Source organism: Schistocerca americana, chromosome 2, assembly GCF_021461395.2.
Source record: "Schistocerca americana isolate TAMUIC-IGC-003095 chromosome 2, iqSchAmer2.1, whole genome shotgun sequence".
NCBI lineage: Eukaryota > Metazoa > Arthropoda > Insecta > Orthoptera > Acrididae > Schistocerca > Schistocerca americana.
Genome location: NC_060120.1, coordinates 1,097,790,920 through 1,097,808,940, shown reverse-complemented (window position 1 = coordinate 1,097,808,940; position 18,021 = coordinate 1,097,790,920). Strand labels below are relative to the sequence as shown.

The 18,021-nt window shown below is 41.7% G+C and overlaps 1 protein-coding gene across 1 annotated transcript in view; it reads left to right on the top strand.

Moving 5' to 3' along the window:
• LOC124594696 (dynein axonemal heavy chain 3) overlaps positions 1–18,021 on the top strand; it is a 1,186,267-nt gene that overhangs the window by 355,411 nt on the left and 812,835 nt on the right. The window contains exon 21 of the mRNA XM_047133063.1: positions 8,432–8,630. Coding sequence (XP_046989019.1) covers positions 8,432–8,630 — 199 coding nt within the window. The remainder of the gene's footprint in view (positions 1–8,431; positions 8,631–18,021) is intronic.

Below are 18,021 nucleotides of genomic sequence, written 5' to 3'. Positions count from 1 at the left end.
ATTTTATATGATCATTCCACTTCAAATCGTTCCGTACACATACTCCCAGATATTTGACAGAAGTAACTGCTACCAGTGTTTGTTCTGCTATCATATAATCATAAATTAAAGGATCCTTCTTTCTAAGTATTCGCAATACATTACATTTGTCTATATTAAGGGTCAGTTGCCACTCCCTGCACCAAGTGCCTATCCGCTGCAGATCGTTCTGCATTTCGCTGCAATTTTCTAATGCTGCAACTTCTCTGCGCACTACAGCGAAAAGCCGCATGGAACTTCCGACACAAAGTACTACATCATTTATATATATTGTGAAAATCAATGGTCCCATAACACTCCCCTGTGGCATGCCAGAGGTTACTTTAATGTCTGTAGATGTCTCTCCATTGAAAACAACATGCTGTGTTCTGTTTGCTAAAAACTCTTCAATCCAGCCACACAGCTGGTCTGATATTCCGTACGCTCTTACTTTGTTTATCAGGCGACAGTGTGGAACTGTATCAAACGCCTTCCGGGAGTCAAGGCAAATGGCATCTACCTGGGAGCCTGTATCTAATATTTTCTTTGTCTCATGAACAAATAAAGCGAGTTGGGTCTCACACGATCGCTGTTTCCGGAATCCATGTTGATCCCTACAGAGTAGGTTCTGGGTTTCCAGAAATGACATGATACGTGAGCAAAAAACATGTTCTAAAATTCTACAACAGATCGATGTCAGAGATATAGGCCTATAGTTTTGCGCATCTGCTCGATGACCCTTCTTGAAAACTGAAACTGCCCGTGTTCTTTTCCAATCATTTGGAACCTTCCTTTCCTCTAGAGACTTGCGGTACTTGGCTGTTAGAAGGGGAGCGAGTTCTTTCCCATACTCTGTGTAGAATCAGATTGGTATCCCGTCAGGTCCAGTGGACTTTCCTCTGTTGAGTGATTTCAGTTGCTTTTCTATTCCTTGGACACTTATTTCTATGTCAGCCATTTTTTTGTTCATGCGAGGATTTAGAGAAGGAACTGCAGTGTGGTCTTCCCCTGTGAAACAGCATTGGATAAAGGTGTTTGGTATTTCAGCTTTATGGGTGTCATCCTCTGTTTCAATGCCATTATCATCCCAGAGTGTCTGGACATGCTGTTTCGATCCACTTACTGATTTAACGTAAGACCAGAACTTTCTATGATTTTCTGTCAAGTCGGTTCATATGATTTTACTTTGGAATTCAATGAACGCTTCATGCATAACCCTCCTTATGCTAACTTTGACATCGTTTAGCTTCTGTTTCTCTGAGAGGTTTTGGCTGCATTTAAATTTGCAGTGAATCTCTCTTTGCTTCCGCAGTAGTTTCCTAACTTTGTTGTTGAACCACAGTGGGTTTTTCCCGTCCCTCACAGTTTTACTCAGCATGTACCTGTCTAAAACGCATTTTACGATTGCCTTGAACTTTTTCCGTGAACACTCAACATTTTCAGTGTCAGAACAGAAATTTTCATTTTGATCTGTTAGGTAGTCTGAAATCTGCCTTCTATTACTCTTGCTAAACAGATAAACCTTCCTCCCTTTTTTTATATTCCTATTAACTTCCGTATTCAGGGATGCTGCATAAAAGTTCAGGTCTGTTTGTTATCAGTAGGTCCAAGATGTTATCTCCATGAGTCGGTTCTCTGTTTAATTGCTCGAGGTAATTTTCGGATAGTGCACTCAGTATAATTTCACTCGATGCTCTGTCCCTACCACCCATCCTAAACATCTAAGTGTCCCAGTCAGTATCTGGTAAATTGAAATCTCAACCTAAGACTATAACATGCTGAGGAAATTAATGTGTAATGTATTCCAGATTTTCTCTCAGTTGTTCTGCCACTAATGCTGCTGAGTCGGGAGGTCGGTAAAAGGAGCCAATTATTAACCTAACTCGGTTGTTGATTATAACCTCCACCCATAATAAGTCACAGGAACTATCCACTTCTATTTCACTACACGATAAACTACTACTAACAGTGACAAATATGCCACCACTGGTTGCATGCAATCTATCCTTTCTAAACACCATCTGAGCCTTTGTAAAAATTTTGGTAGGATTTATCTCTGGCTTCAACCAGCTTTCCGTACCTATAACGATATCAGCTTCGGTGATTTCTATCAGTGCTTGAAGTTCTGATACTTTACCAATGCAGCTTTGACAGTTTACAATTACAATACTGATTGCTGCTTGGTCCCCGCATGTTCTGACTGTGCCACGCACCCTTTGAGGCTGTTGTCCTTTCTGTACTTGCCCGAGGTCATCTAACCTAAAAAACCACCCAGTCCACACCACACATCCCCTGCTACCCGTGTAGCCGACTGCTGTGTGTAGTGGACTCCTGACCTATCCAGCGGAACCCAAAACCGCACCACCCTATGGCGCCAGTCAAGGAATCTGCAGCCCACACGGTCTGAGAACTGTCTAAGCCTCTGATTCAGACCCTCCACTCGGCTCTGTACCAAAGGTCTACAGTCAGTCCTGTCGACAATGCTGCAGATGGTGAGCTCTGCTTTCATCCCGCTAGCGAGACTGGCAGTCTTTGCCAAATCAGATAGCCGCCAGAAGCCACAGAGGATTTCCTCTGATCCATAGCGACAGACATCATTGGTGCCGACATGAGCGACCACCTGCAGATGGGTGCACCCTGTACCCTTCATGGCATCTGGAAGGACCCTTTCCACATCTGGAATGACTCTCCCTGGTATGCACACAGAGTGCACATTGCTTTTCTTCCCCTCCCTTGCAGCCATATCCCTAAGGGTCCCCATTACGCGCCTGACGTTGGAACTCCCAACTACCAGTAAGCCCACCCTCTGCGACCACCCGGATCTTGCAGACTGAGTGGCAACCTCTGGAACAGGACAAGCAGCTATATCCGGCCGAAGATTAGTATCAGCCGGAGACAGAGCCTGAAATCATTCTGCGTGTACGAAATTGTGCTATTCTTCAATCACTTTACCTTGTGTTGCTTGTTTTTTTTGTGTATGTGTGTGTCCATCACTACATATACATTTCATTATATTTGTCATCTTCAGAAGGCTCTTATACTTCCGTTAATCTTACGAAATAGGACCATGGACTTTGTCTCCTACATTTCAATTGTAGAGGCAGGCAGCCAACTCCGAGGGCACCAGTGCCTCTCAAGATGAAGGGAAATCTCCCAACTTGGCTCCACTTCACTTCAATAAAAATACTTAGCACTGTTGTTAAGTCTCCTCTTATTCAGAATCACATATAATACAAAACACTCATAGCACATCATACTTGAGCAATACAACTTAACTGTCCTTGTACATACAAGATAGTGTAACAAAATCATGCACAAAGAAAAGTGAATGATGATTTTTTGCCCCCATTTGTCTGTGCCTTACTGTGCATTCATAATTAATGTCTTTGCCAGTGCTTAAGGTTGGACTGTGCTTCTGTCATTATGCCCCCCCCCCCTATTTGCCATATCTGGGGGAGGGGGGGGGGGGTGTCCTTCGCCATGTACCTACACAGGTTCAGTGTTGGAATTACAGTGATTTTGGCTGGAGGGATTGGTGTTAGAGAAGTGCTTCCATGGCAGGAATAGGGAGGAGAAGAGTAGGTCTTTTACGAGGTGCATTCAAGTTCTAAGACCTCCGATTTTTTTTCTAATTAACTACTCACCCAGAATCGATGAAACTGGCGTTACTTCTCTACATAATCGCCCTGCAGACGTACACATTTTTCACAACGCTGACGCCATGATTCCATGGCAGCAGCGAAGGCTTCTTTAGGAGTCTGTTTTGACCACTGGAAAATCGCTGAGGCAATAGCAGCACGGCTGGTGAATGTGCGGCCACGGAGAGTGTCTTTCATTGTTGGAAAAAGCCAAAAGTCACTAGGAGCCAGGTCAGGTGAGTAGGGAGCATGAGGAATCACTTCAAAGTTGTTATCATGAAGAAACTGTTGCGTAACATTAGCTCGATGTGCGGGTGCGTTGTCTTGGTGAAACAGCACACGCGCAGCCCTTCCCGGACGTTTTTGTTGCAGTGCAGGAAGGAATTTGCTCTTCAAAATATTTTCGTAGGATGCACCTGTTACCGTAGTGCCCTTGGGAACACAATGGGTAAGGATTACGCCCTTGCTGTCCCAGAACATGGACACCATCATTTTTTCAGCACTGGCGGTTACCTGAATTTTTTTTGGTGGCGGTAAATCTGTGTGCTTCCATTAAGCTGACTGGCGCTTTGTTTCTGGATTGAAAAATGGCATCCACGTCTCATCCATTGTCACAACCGACCGTTGCGCGTCAACATTGCTTGGCAACATGACACACGGGCAACCATGTGGTCGTCCGTCAGCATTCGTGGCACCCACCTGGATGACACTTTTCGCATTTTCAGATCGTCATGCAGGATTGTGTGCACAGAAACCACAGAAATGCCAACTCTGGAGGCGATGTGTTCAACAGTCATTCGGCGATCCCCCAAAACAATTCTCTCCACTTTCTCGATCATGTCGTCAGACCAACTTGTGCGAGCCCAAGGTTGTTTCGGTTTGTTGTCACAGGATGTTCTGCCTTCATTAAACTGTCGCATCCACGAACGCACTTTCGACACATCCATAACTCCATCACCACATGTCTCCTTCAACTGTCGATGAATTTCAATTGGTTTCACACCACACAAATTCAGAAAACGAATGATTGCACGTTGTTCAAGTAAGGAAAACGTCGCCATGTTAAGTATTTAAAATAGTTCTCATTCTCGCTGCTGGCGGTAAAATTCCATCAGCCATACGGTGCTGCCATCTCTGGGACGTATTGACAATGAATGCAGCCTCATTTTAAAACAATGCGCATGTCTCTATCTCTTTCCAGTCCCGAGAAAAAAAATCGGAGGCCTTAGAACTTGAAGGCACCTTGTACAAATCCAGCATGGTTAAATTTGGGAGTAGGGCTAAATGTGAGGCCTTTGGATAGAACTGAAACCACTGTGGAGCTGAGGGTTTTGGTAGAAAGATTAAGAACAGTGTTATGGGAATGTTTTTTCTGTGGATTTGGTGGAGAGTTGGTAGGGAGTTTTGGGGATGTGGCAAGTTGAAATGGTCAGCTAGGGAAGGCTTAGCTGCTATGAGAGGTGGACGAGGAGGAACACTGGGTATCCTAGTGGTGCCCCAAGGTAGCAGCAGGATTTCAGAAGGTTGGATAACATATGGAGGTGGTGTCTGGAAAGCTCATCCAGGTGCTGGAGGGCAAGAGATTCAATTTCAGAGATGTGATATATGGAGTTGGGCTTCCAGAGTAATAGGATCTTGTGGAGGGATCAGAGGTGGCTTGTAGATGTGTTTTTGCAGTACTAGGTTTGTGAGGGGCAGGGATTGATGGAATCTGAAAAGGTGTAGGTTGTTGTGAAAGGAGGGGAGAGATCCAGAGAGAGGAATCTTTATAGTTAGGCAGTTTGAGGGGGGGACTCCATTGTTTAGGCAGTATTTGCGAAATCGGATGTGGGACTGAGTTTTAGCCATGGAAAGGGATGCTTTTCAAACTGGTGCAGAAATATAGAGCAACGAACGGTCCATTGTGACAGCAATGTCATAAAGGAAATGGGAATGGCACAGAAATGGGCAAAATAGGTGTTGATGGTTGTGAGCGGAGCTAGATAAGCAAAAAGACACACAGAGATGTGTAAGATATGTAAAGACACACAGAAACACACACATATATGCAAAAATATGCAAAGATACAAAAAATATGCACAAATACGTGACACTGCCAAAAATCATGTAAATATATGAACAAATACGTTAAAAAGGGTGCAGAAATGTGGCGAAATGGAATGATGAGGTGTGTGTGTGTGTGTGTGTGTGTGTGTGTGTGTGTGTGTGTGTGATAAGTGAAGAGAGAGGGAAGGGGGAGGGGTTAGGTCAAGAATTAAAAGTTTGTGTGACAAGGGTAGGTGCAGAAAACAAAACACTCAAGTACGTCAGGATTAGGGATGAAATGGAATCAATAGGAATAAATATAACTGTTGGAGGAAAGAATCTGGGACATTAGATGCTGCATCAACAATGCATGTGGTCAGGAAGTGTGTGTGGTTCACAGACGATCCATGATAAGTAGATATGGTTGCAAGGTGCTGAATAAACACAGAAAAGAAGAGAAAGAATGGACACTGAGAAGAGTAATGCTATAGAGAAGAATAACAAAGGAAATATCACAGGGTTGTAGGTTCAAAGAAAGCCACTCTGCAAAAATCAAACAATGTAAACTCCAGGCAGGAATATCAGTGATGCAGAAAAAGACAGATTGCTACTTACCATTTTTAGACGTGTCGAATTGTAGGCCGACACAATTAAAAGACACTTACATATATCTTTCGGCCACAGACTTCACCAGTAAAAGAGAGACACAAACAATTCATACACACAAGCAAGCACACCTTGTTCACACACGACTGCCATCTCCAGAATCTCAGGCCGGAATGCAGCATCATTTGGGATGAAAGTAGCAATCTGGAGGGGGTGGGGATGGGGAAGGGATTGTGTACATGTGGGGAGAGAGATGAATGCTGTCTGGTAGAGTGTTCAGGGACTAGAATGTCAACAGGTGCAGCATCAAGAGGTGTGGGGCAGGAAGATGGGGTCAACACAGTGTGTTACTGTAGCTTGAGGCTTGGATAATTACTGGAGTGGAGAATGTATTGTCAGGATAACTCCCATCTGTGCAGTTCATAATAGCTGGTGGTGGAGGGGAGAATCCAGATGGCTTGTGTAGTGAAGCAGCCATTGAAATCAAGTGTGTTGTGTTTAGCTGCATGTTATGCCACAGGGTGGTCTACTTTACTCCTGGCCACAGTTTGGTAACAAACTATACTCATGATTGGGAAGGATAGAGTATAACTTTTTCCACATTGTTTTTGTGTATTCAAATCTTTCATCTGTCTTAGCTAAATTAAACATAACAGGCTTTTTGGTATCATTCTCAAATAATAAATATGGCAAACATAAGAGCTTTTTGTGACTGTCACTCCACACTAACTCTGGTACCGCGTGCTGAGGAATTTGAATCCGCACCAGACGTCATGGACGTCGAAGACCCATAGAGGTCTCTGCACCATTGCACCATAAGGTGTGGCGGCACGCGTCTCCTGGCACACTTTTAGTGTGTGGGCGCCACCGTGGAACACATGGTCCCAGCGGCCAATAGCGGCACCCCCAATAGCATACTTAAGTGCCTGCCTCGCGCTCAGCCAGCAGTCTAACATCGCATGCGTCTCAGGACATACCGCCTCAGACAGTGTATTGGTTTCCAGTTGAAGTGGTTGTCTTGTTTGGTTTGTTACTCTGTTGTCTGTTCTTGTTGTGTTGTAACGTCCTCTGTTGGTCATGAAGTAACAAGGTTCTGTGAAAGTGCTTAAATCAGTCTTCATATTTACACGTGATACTTATTTGTAGCAATGAAATTGATATGAAATTAAATTAAGGCCACACCTCAAGGTCAAACAACAAGCAAAGTATAGTGTAAAAGCTACTGCAACACCATCCAGTGTCAGCTTGCATAGTTTCGCAGCAGTGATGAGCATGGTAGTAAGCATCACAAAAATGCTAATTCTGTCAAGAAATGCCAAGCAGTGCAAGGGGGCATTATCACCAGAAAAATTTGCAAAGTATAATATATTTTTGTTGCATTGATTTGTTTTCCATTATTTTAAGTTGATTTATTTTCTGATATTTTAAATTTGTAAAGTAACAAAAGCAACACACGTTGTACATGCTTTTATGATTGCCGGCACAGTCAAAAAATACATATAGAGGTATAATTTTTTTCTCCGCAGGCCCTCCCAAAGCCTGGGCCTCCAAAATTTGTTCTGCTTGCCCCCGCCCCATGTGTTTGTGGGCGGCCCTGTCTCTTACTTGATTTGATTGCTGTCCAGTTTTATCATACATTGATATTGGACAGGTCAAAGAAAAGTTGTAATAATACATATTAATAGCAAATAGTAAGGAAATTTAAGTTTCGTACCTATTCTTACAATTTAATTTTAAATAACTATTGTGTTACGTATTCAGAAATTCTTTTACGAAATAGAAACAGTGCCTTATTAGAAATGCCTTTAGTTTAAATATTGAATACATAGCTATTTTTTTTTCTCTGATATCTTTTTCTGTAGCATAGTATTAACCAGTGTTAATTATGCTCCTCTGATAGGCTGCTGATTTGTAATATTTTTGTTGTGTATTTGCATTACCTCTGTTACAATAGTTGTGTGCATTTATTGTTCTGTAGAAGTCTGCATGTTTTCAGGAGGTAGTCTTCTAGTAGGAGAGTTACTATAATTTTGTTTGTTCAGTTTGTAAAAAATGGTATAATTTATTTTTGCCGTATATTATTAAAAGAAGTGAATTTGTAGAGTCTTACTTCATAACAAATATTTTCTTGTTTCTATTAACAGCTCGAGATACTGTGGCACAGCTGGAGAAATTGAAAATATCCTCTCTTCAGGATTTTAGTTGGATTAGTCAGCTTCGTTACTATTGGCGTGATGGCACTGTATATGTTTCTATGATTACAACGGAAGTTGAATATGGATTTGAATACCTGGGTAATACTCCACGACTTGTCATCACTCCTCTAACTGATCGATGTTACAGGTACTTCATAACTTGATACAAAATTAATTAAATATCTATCAAGTTACTGTTGTTTATAATACAATACTGTCTCAAACTAGTAACCACTTCAGTTTAACTGACATGTATTGTATGATTTGTAAGTCGAATATGTTGGAGGTGTTATCCCATAGATAATGATGATGTAATGTGCTTCAGTTTTATTTAGTGTTCCATGTGGGAAGTAATGATATGTGTCATTTGAGCTTCTATATTGAACTCTGTTCCCTGTAGTAAATACAGTCAATAGTTATGTGGATGGCTAACTCTTTTCCTAGGATTTTGTTGTTGTTCTCTTTTTTCAACCACCTAGAACTGAAGATGGTTCTCTGATTATGAGGAGAGTAAATATCTGAACCAGTGGCTTAGATAATCCTTTGGCTACATAAATTATGACTCCAACATTGCAGGAAAAGACAGATTGCTACTCATGATAAAGAAGACACATCAAGTTGCAGACAGGCACAATAAGACACTACATAAAAAGACACTTACATATAGCTTTCGGCCACAGCCTTCATCAGTAAAAGAGAGACATACACCATTTACATACACAAGCAACCACATCTCATGCACACATGACTGCCAACTCCAGAATCTCGGACCAGAATGCAGCATCATGTGGGATGAAAGCAGCAATCTGGAGGGGGTGGGTAGGGGAAGGGATGGTTTACAGGTGAGAAGAGAGATGAATGCTGTCTGATGGAGTATGCAGGGACTATAATGTCAACAGGCTCAGCGTCAAGAGGTTGTTGGGCAGGGAGGTGGGAAAAAAGGTCCAAAAAAGCAGAGGAGCAGGGAAAGATAGGCGGATGTGTTGGCAGAGGGCTGCCAGTAAACAGGGTGGGATATGAGAATGGTGATGGAGAGGGGGGGGGGGGGGGGGGTGGAAACTGTTGGGTGGAAGGTGTGGGGACAGTATGTTACCATAGGCTGAGGCTGGGATAATTACGGGAGTGGAGAAGGTATTGTCAGGATAACTTCCATCTGTGCAGCTGAGAAAAGCTGGTGGTGGAGGGGAGGATCCAGATGCTTTGCATAGTGAAGTAGCCATTGAAATCAGGTGTGTTGTGTTCAGCTGTGTGTTAGGCCACAGGGTGGTCTACTTTTCTTTTGGCCACAGTTTGGCGGTGGCCACTCATCCTGGTGGACAGTTGGTTGGTAGACGTACCAATATAAACAGCCTATGCAGTGCTTGCAGCAGAGTTGGTAAATGACATGGCTGCTTTCACAGGTGTCGTGGCCCTTGATGGGGTAGGATAAATCTGTGACAGTACTGAAGTAGGATATGTTTTGTGGGTGGATTGCGCTTTTGCACCTAGGTCTTCCACAACGATATGATTTTTATGGCGAGTGGTTTGGTTTGGGAGTGGCATGGGGATGGACTAGGATGTTGTGGAGGTCAAGTGGGCAACGGAACACCACTTTAGGACAGGTGGTAAGTATCTCTTGTAGGAGGCCCTCATTCCAGGGCATGATGGTAGGTAATCAGAGTTATGATTTCTGGTATTTGAGTGGTGAAGTTGACAGATATAACAGTGATGGCTGCGGAAAGCTTTACAGTCCTTGTATCACAATTTGAGTAGTGCTATTGATGGAGTTCCTGGGCTGTGAAGACATGCTTGTGGTGACCTTCTACAGCCTGCAGATACACTGAGTTGTAGGTGGTCTGGGCAGTATTTGGTTCTTTTTGCTATCTGAGAAATAAATTTCTTATCCAAGTAAAGCAGGAATGCCTGTCCGGCTAGCCACGTGGTGTAATGCGCTGCTCACCGAGCGGGAAGGTGTACGAGATCTGATGTGCTGGCTTGCCTGTGGAAGGTTTTTAAGGTGGTTTTCCAGCCGCCTCGGCGAATGCGGCCTGGTTCCCCGTATTCCACCTCAATTACACTATGTCAGCGATTGCTGTGCAAAGATTGTCTCCACGTATGTGTACACAATAATTACTCTACCAAGCAAACATTTGAGGTTACACTCATCTCGTATGAGATGTTCCCAGGGGGGAAGGGGGGGGGGGGGAGGGGGGGTCAACCACACAATAACTCTGGGTTCGGTGTGGGGCAGTGGTGGGGTGGGTAGATCTCCGTGGCCTGTTGCGGGGATGTGAATCACTGAGGGCTACGGTCTGACAAAGCCTCTCTGTTTTTTCTAGGTCCCCAGTTCAATACACAATACACAAAGTAGGTATACCCTCTAGTAGTTGCAAGAAACTGACATGTAGGTCACTTTTAAAGGAGCAGCTGTTTGATTAATAATATATATTTGATGTATTCCAATTAAAGTCTTTCTTTACACTGGTTATGTCTCAAGACAAATATGCCTGTATGACAAACTGACAGTATTATGAACTACGTATGTCAGTAAGTCACTACAAAATTTTTCATAGCTAATAAGATTTGTAGGCCTGTCTGACAGGTGTACATATCCTGATATCCGTATAGCTTTTTATAGTGGCTTCTTGACCTACATGTATCTTAAGACTGCCAGTTTGTCAGACAGACATATGCACCTCAACACCAATATACCTGTTTGTAGTCTCTCTGTAATATCACAAAATACTCCTACCACTATCACAGTCACAGGTAATTCTAATTTGACTATATTTTGTTTAATGGACTATTGTGTCAAATTTAATGTCACCTTCCACAAGGGCTGGTTCTTGTTGTTATTTTTTTGTTATGTGTAAGGAGAGACAGCGCGGCAACTGCCTGGGGTTCATTTTCAGTCTAATATAGTTGCCTCCATAGGGTAACATATCAATTTCATGAAGAGATGTATCTAAAAACAAAGATGATGTGACTTACCAAAAGAAAGCGCTGGCAGGTCGATAGACACACAAACAAACACAAACATACACACAAAATTCAAGCTTTCGCAACCAACGGTTGCTTCGTCAGGAAAGAGAGAAGGAGAGTGAAAGACGAAAGGATGTGGGTTTTAAGGGAGACGGTAAGGAGTCATTCCAATCCTGGGAGCGGAAAGACTCACCTTAGGGGGAAAAAAGGATGGGTATACACTCGCACACACACACATATCCATCCACACATGTACAGACACAAGCAGACATATTCAAAGGCAAAGAGTTTGGGCAGAGATGTCAGTCGAGGCGGAAGTGCAGAGGCAAAGATGTTGTTGAATGACAGGTGAGGTATGAGTGGCGGCAACTTGAAATTAGCGGAGATTGAGGCCTGGTGGATAATGGGAAGAGAGGATATATTGAAGGGCAAGTTCCCATCTCTGGAGTTCGAATAGGTTGGTGTTAGTGGGAAGTATCCAGATAACCCGGACAGTGTAACACTGTGCCAAGATGTGCTGGCCGTGCACCAAGGCATGTTTAGCCGCAGGGTGATCCTCATTACCAACAAACACTGTCTGCCTGTGTCCGTTCATGCGAATGGACAGTTTGTTGCTGGTCATTCCCTCCATAGAAGGCTTCATAGTGTAGGCATGTCAGTTGGTAAATCATGTGGGTGCTTTCACACGTGGCTCTGCCTTTGATCGTGTACACCTTCTGGTTTACAGGGCTGGAGTAGGTGGTGGTGGGAGGGTGCACGGGACAGGTTTTACACCGGGGGCGGTTACAAGGGTAGGAGCCAGAGGGTAGGGAAGGTGGTGTGGGGATTTCATAGGGATGAACTAAGAGGTTACGAAGGTTAGTTGGACGGCGGAAAGACACTCTTGGTGGAGTGGGGAGGATTTCATGAAGGATGGATCTCTTTTCAGGGCAGGATTTGAGGAAGTCATATCCCTGCTGGAGAGCCACATTCAGAGTCTGATCCAGTCCCGGAAAGTATCCTTCAATATATCCTCTCTTCAGGTTATCCACCAGGCCTCAATCTCCGCTAATTTCAAGTTGTCGCCACTCATACCTCACCTGTCATTCAACAACATCTTTGCCTCTGCTCTTCCGCCTTGACTGACATCTCTGCCCAAACTCTTTGCCTTTGAATATGTCTGCTTGTGTCTGTATATGTGTGGATGGATATGTGTGTGTGTGTGCGAGTGTATACCCGTCCTTTTTTCCCCCTAAGGTGAGTCTTTCCGCTCCCGGGATTGGAATGACTCCTTACCCTCTCCCTTAAAACCCACATCCTTTCGTCTTTCACTCTCCTTACCTCTTTCCTGACGAAGCAACTGTTGGTTGCGAAAGCTTGAATTTTGTGTGTATGTTTGTGTTTGTTTGTGTGTCTATCGACCTGCCAGCGCTTTCTTTTGGTAAGTCACATCATATTTATTTTTCCCACGTGGAATGTTTCCCTCTATTATATTCATGAAGAGATGTGTTACACAAACATTTTTTGAACTGACAAATGACGATCGCCACTATAACAAGTTTATTTTTGTAATGTTGTAGATAATCTACTGTCTGGATACATGTTTTATTTATGCACATGTATCATGAGATGGTTAGATGCAGCATATCGGCAGGCTGGGACAACATGAATAGTGGCATATGTTTGGGGGGACAAAATATTAAAAACTGATTAATCATTGCTGGTTGAATAATTAAAAAAGTAATTGGAAAGAATAATTGAAAGAAAGTTGAAGATAATTTATAAATCTGTACAAATATCCTGGGTGAGTTTTAACTGATACTAATATCAATGGACCTTCAATGTCAATACCTTTACGATCAGTATTCAGATTTTTTGGTTACCTACTGCGTCACATTAGTTCCATTGTGCATAGAGCAGATTATGAGAATACTGATACAGGATCGCCCCTCCGCTGTCCGCGCAAATTCCTCTTGTCTGGTTCAAACCTCCTGATGCAGGTTTCTCGGCGCACGGGAAATTATGAACAGATGGGTGTGATTGATATAAATATGCATAAATAAACTAGGCCTTTGTAATAACTTTTATGACACTTTTTAATATGTGATTGGAATACAGATTTTTAAACACTACTGGTATGACGAAGCTAGTCATATGTCCTCCTGCTACCACTTATTATATAAAAACAGGTGAAGGTACAGAAATTAATCAGTTGACAAGCGTATCTCTTCTCCCTTTTTGTATCAAAATATTATCTCTGGCACAAAGCAACTCGTTAATTTGTGCTTGGCTTTGTACTTGTATAAAAAGAAAAGAACGCAGAAAGAAAAAAATATATAATTCATTTTTTTAATTGTCCCCCAGTGTGCTATGATGTCATACAGAAGTGCACAGTGTCTGAGTTTATTTCCTTTTTTAAGAGCTGATAACCCTGGCCAGTATGGGCATAGCCTTTATTTTTGGCCATTGGTGTTATCCTGTGTGGTTATCAATTTATATGGGCATGTCAGCTACTTTTAACACATACATACGTAAGTTTTCTTTCCTAACAAAGTACTTGGTGTAACTGCATATTCCCATTGTTCTCAGTCAACATCTGCCTAGCGTTTAGCTTGTGAAGCATGCGATTGATTGCCTGACTGGGCAAATTAACTTTGTTTAATTTAATTGTGAAGCATGCGCGCGCAGCACAACGTCTGTTATTGTCCCAGCTCACACTTACATGTTTATTACAAAACCACAGTGTCCGTGTTGTGCTTTTACAGTAGCTTTCACAGCACAAATTCATGAAGCTTGTGTTCAGTGGTGTGATCCTTTATGAAATCTTCAATGCAGTAACAACTGGTTTTATATCAGCAGCCCGAGGAATTTATTTCACTTTGTCGCTCTCACTTATTCAGTGGGGACACCAGTAGTATATCCAACATCCGTCTACAAGGTAAGTTCTTTGCCACTCTCATGACATAGTCGAGCAAAGAAAATTCATCTTACACAAAGTTTTGCCATCTTGTGTGTATCACACACACACCCACGTGCATCACACACACACTTAAGACTTTGTGGCCAGGTTTTGTATGCTTTTGAACCTTGTTTTTGAGTATCATTCATGCAATTGCATTACATAAAGTTTCAGCAGTGTCCTTTCCACATACTATATACATAAAACAAAATACAAATACAGTTACAAAATACACTTACCCTATTAATTTGCTGACATGCAATTATCATCGCTCACATACATTATAGTGTGCTTGTCGTTTTGTTTTAGTATGTTTTGTTAAATTACAGTCTTGTTACATTGTTCGATTCCAATTATATGAGTACACATTTTACTCTTGTTTGGTTATACATTCTTCTTATAACATTCATACAATAATTGATTCTTTATTACTTTATGGCATAAATTGACACACATTTCATTTCGATTTACAATGACTTCTTGTCTGAGCATATTTATTAATTCCAAAGAATTAAAGAAGTAAACAATAGTTGCTACAATAAATACTATGCACTGCTCAGATAACTATGCATGGCCTTGCCTCTCTAGCATTCTCCAGGAAGGATGTACACACTGCAGGCTTGAGGCAATCCCAAGGAAAGTCATTTATGCACTCAGTTAAGTCTCATTATTAGACTTAACTGTGTTCCCAAGAATACAATAGTTTGTTGTTTAAACAGAACTCAAATTTGATGATACCAATCATATCGAATACTTATTCAATTTTTAAAAGTGCAGTTTAATATTTACTTGTTAGTTCATTGTATAAAGAATGACCATTTCATATGCTGAGGTATACAGAGTTGTATCATCAATATGACATGTCATGTATAATGAGCATAAAACGGTGGGTAGGTAAGTAACAAAAGTGTTTAAGAATATCAATGTAAATCAGGTGTTTGATGCTTTCATGGGTAGTTGACACACACAGTAGTTAGGTTTCAACCCTTTGTTTATTTGGCAGTGCTCAGCCTTAATTCAGCATTGTGACATATGACTTACTGTAACTGTTTTCTTCTTCACGTACTTTCACAATATCACATTCATACATATCATAAACTTATAACTACATTTATTTAGTGGCACTGACCTGTGCCGATGCATCGTTCCCTGGAAGAAAAAAACTTAATACTAACTTAAAACTAAATCTTCATAGCTAAGTTTACAGTGGCTCGATGGCTACTAATACCTTTTTCATACATCCAACCATGTATTCATTCTCTTCAGTGTGCAGTCATGCTATCGCAAAACTTATTCAATGTCATGTGTGCATCTCTACTTACCTTATAAATCTGAATGATAAAGTGTAGTAGAGGCATGGTGCGACCTCTTTTTCAGTTTCCCACTTATACTGTACTTGTTTGTTTACCTGCAGCAAAACTTTTCTGGTCCATCAAATATAATTAGTACATGTACTTTCAATACTTAAATATGTAAGTATTGTACATATATAGGTATAATGTATATGTAGTGTAACTTAAGTAAATATCTCATAGTTTAGGGTCCTTTTCCTGTATATAATCCCTTAGCTAATGTTCGTATGTGTGTATTGTGTAGATAGTCATAGTTGTAGTATAGACTCTCCCTTCATCTTCTATGTCCCAGTTTATGTAGTATGCTCTAGAAATTCTAGTGCAGGCCGTAGCTCATAGGGGGTATTTGTTTTGGGTGCTCCAGCACTCCCAGCTGTGTCTGTCTGGCGTGCATGTGCTTGTGGCCTGTTGACTAGCTTGCTCCCCAATGCACATGCACCACATCACTCTGTTACTACTAACGTCATGGTGAGTTAGTTGAATTATTTGTTTACAACTGGGCCACGCACAAGACGAAGTGTTGTATTTAGAGTATCGTCATCTCTAGACACATGAAAATAAAATTCTTCATTGTTACATCCACTCATCTTATCATTTACACATTTGACATAAAAAAAAAGAAAAAGAAAAAAGAAAATGTTCCTTATCAACTAACAACATAAATTCTGGAATGTGATTTTCCAGCATCATAAATCTAATATTATTGTACAGATAAACAACTTAGAGGGTATACCCCCCTTGATCATATCTGTTAAAGCAAGTGTCGATAAAGCTCATGCCCCCACTCTCCTCCCAGGTCACAGAAGTGGGGGCCTACCATGATCGGTTTTCTGGTGTCACGGTGGCATCGGTCTTAGTGTCTACTATATGGACTTTTGGTCTTTGATTACGCCAATGAGTATCATGTGAGGCTCATGATTGAAATTCTCTTTGACTTTGCATGTTATTTGGCATATTTGTGTTTTTTTACTGGCCGAATTCTGCTGCCTGTGGATTATTTGGCTGTCTGGTATTGTTGTGTTTTTGCCAAGCAATCGGCTGATTATAATTGCTGGTAGCTTGTGGCTGTAGATATTGCACAGGTTGGCCATACGCTACTTGCCCATTGTAGTAGTTTCTGTTAAATTTTTGCCCATTTCTTTTATATCTGCCCTTGAATTTACGGCTTTCTCCATTACCATTCTTATTACCATTACTGTTACCATAGGTCTGTGTGGCGTAAGGCTGTCATCTGTGTTGTACTACGAATCTGTTATTCACCTGTTGGTCCATATATCTCTGTGGCACTATCTGCATATTAACAGGCTTGGGTAGTACTGATCTGCGTTCGTATATCAAATCTATTGAGTCCAGTAAAGGTAGAAAGTATTTGGTGTCCTGTTCTGGAATGGTAATGAGTTTTTCCCTAATGTGGGCAAGAAGATCACACCTGTGCTTAAGATAGTGGGTTTGTCCAGTACCCGGTTTTATTCAAATATTTTTCAAAATATCCCCTTAAGCTTCCATACCTGCTGGGTTTAATACTTCACATCTGAGCCTCTCTTGTACTGCCTCAGACCAATATTTATCCTGAAATGCTCTCTCCAACTGTTCATTGTAGCGGCAATGTTCTACCGTGTCCATAGCCCATAGCAGACTGTCACGCTGAGTGTATCCAACAACAAATTTAATATTCTGGCCTTCGGTCCAGGTACAAGGTAAAACATTTTGAAATGCTGTGATAAAGACCACACGGTTTGTTCTTTTCCCTTGAGAGGAAAATACCAGGCATTGTCGATGCCTAAGTAATCCCTCATCAGCAAGTAATGTTGACAACCACGCCGCGCTGTTAGTGACAGGTGTGTTTGTGTTTGCTTGTGACATAGCACGTGGGAATTGTGCTTGTTCGACAGGTACGGTGCAAGTGTTGTTGCATTCTGCAACCTTCACTTTTTTCCTTTGATGGGCTAGCCGCGTATTGTGGGTAACCAGTGAAAGTATCTAACCTCTCTAAAAGCATGGGTTTGTTTTCTGTCAAATGTTGTTTTGGAATGCCTGTAGGTTTAGCAATACTGCCTTGCAACCTTTCCTCTTCTTCCTTTAAACCTGAATCTATTTTAGGTAGAAGTTGACTTTCTTTCTCTTTTAGTGCTTTTTCTACAGTATCTACATAAATTTTGCACTCTTGACACTACATTTCCAGCAAGGATGCTGCCCTTATACAGCATCCAGGCTTCAGCTTTTTCAGTCTTTTACATCTGCACATATCGTATCTCTCTGTTTTGTGGCAAATTTTGACTCTAAACTTA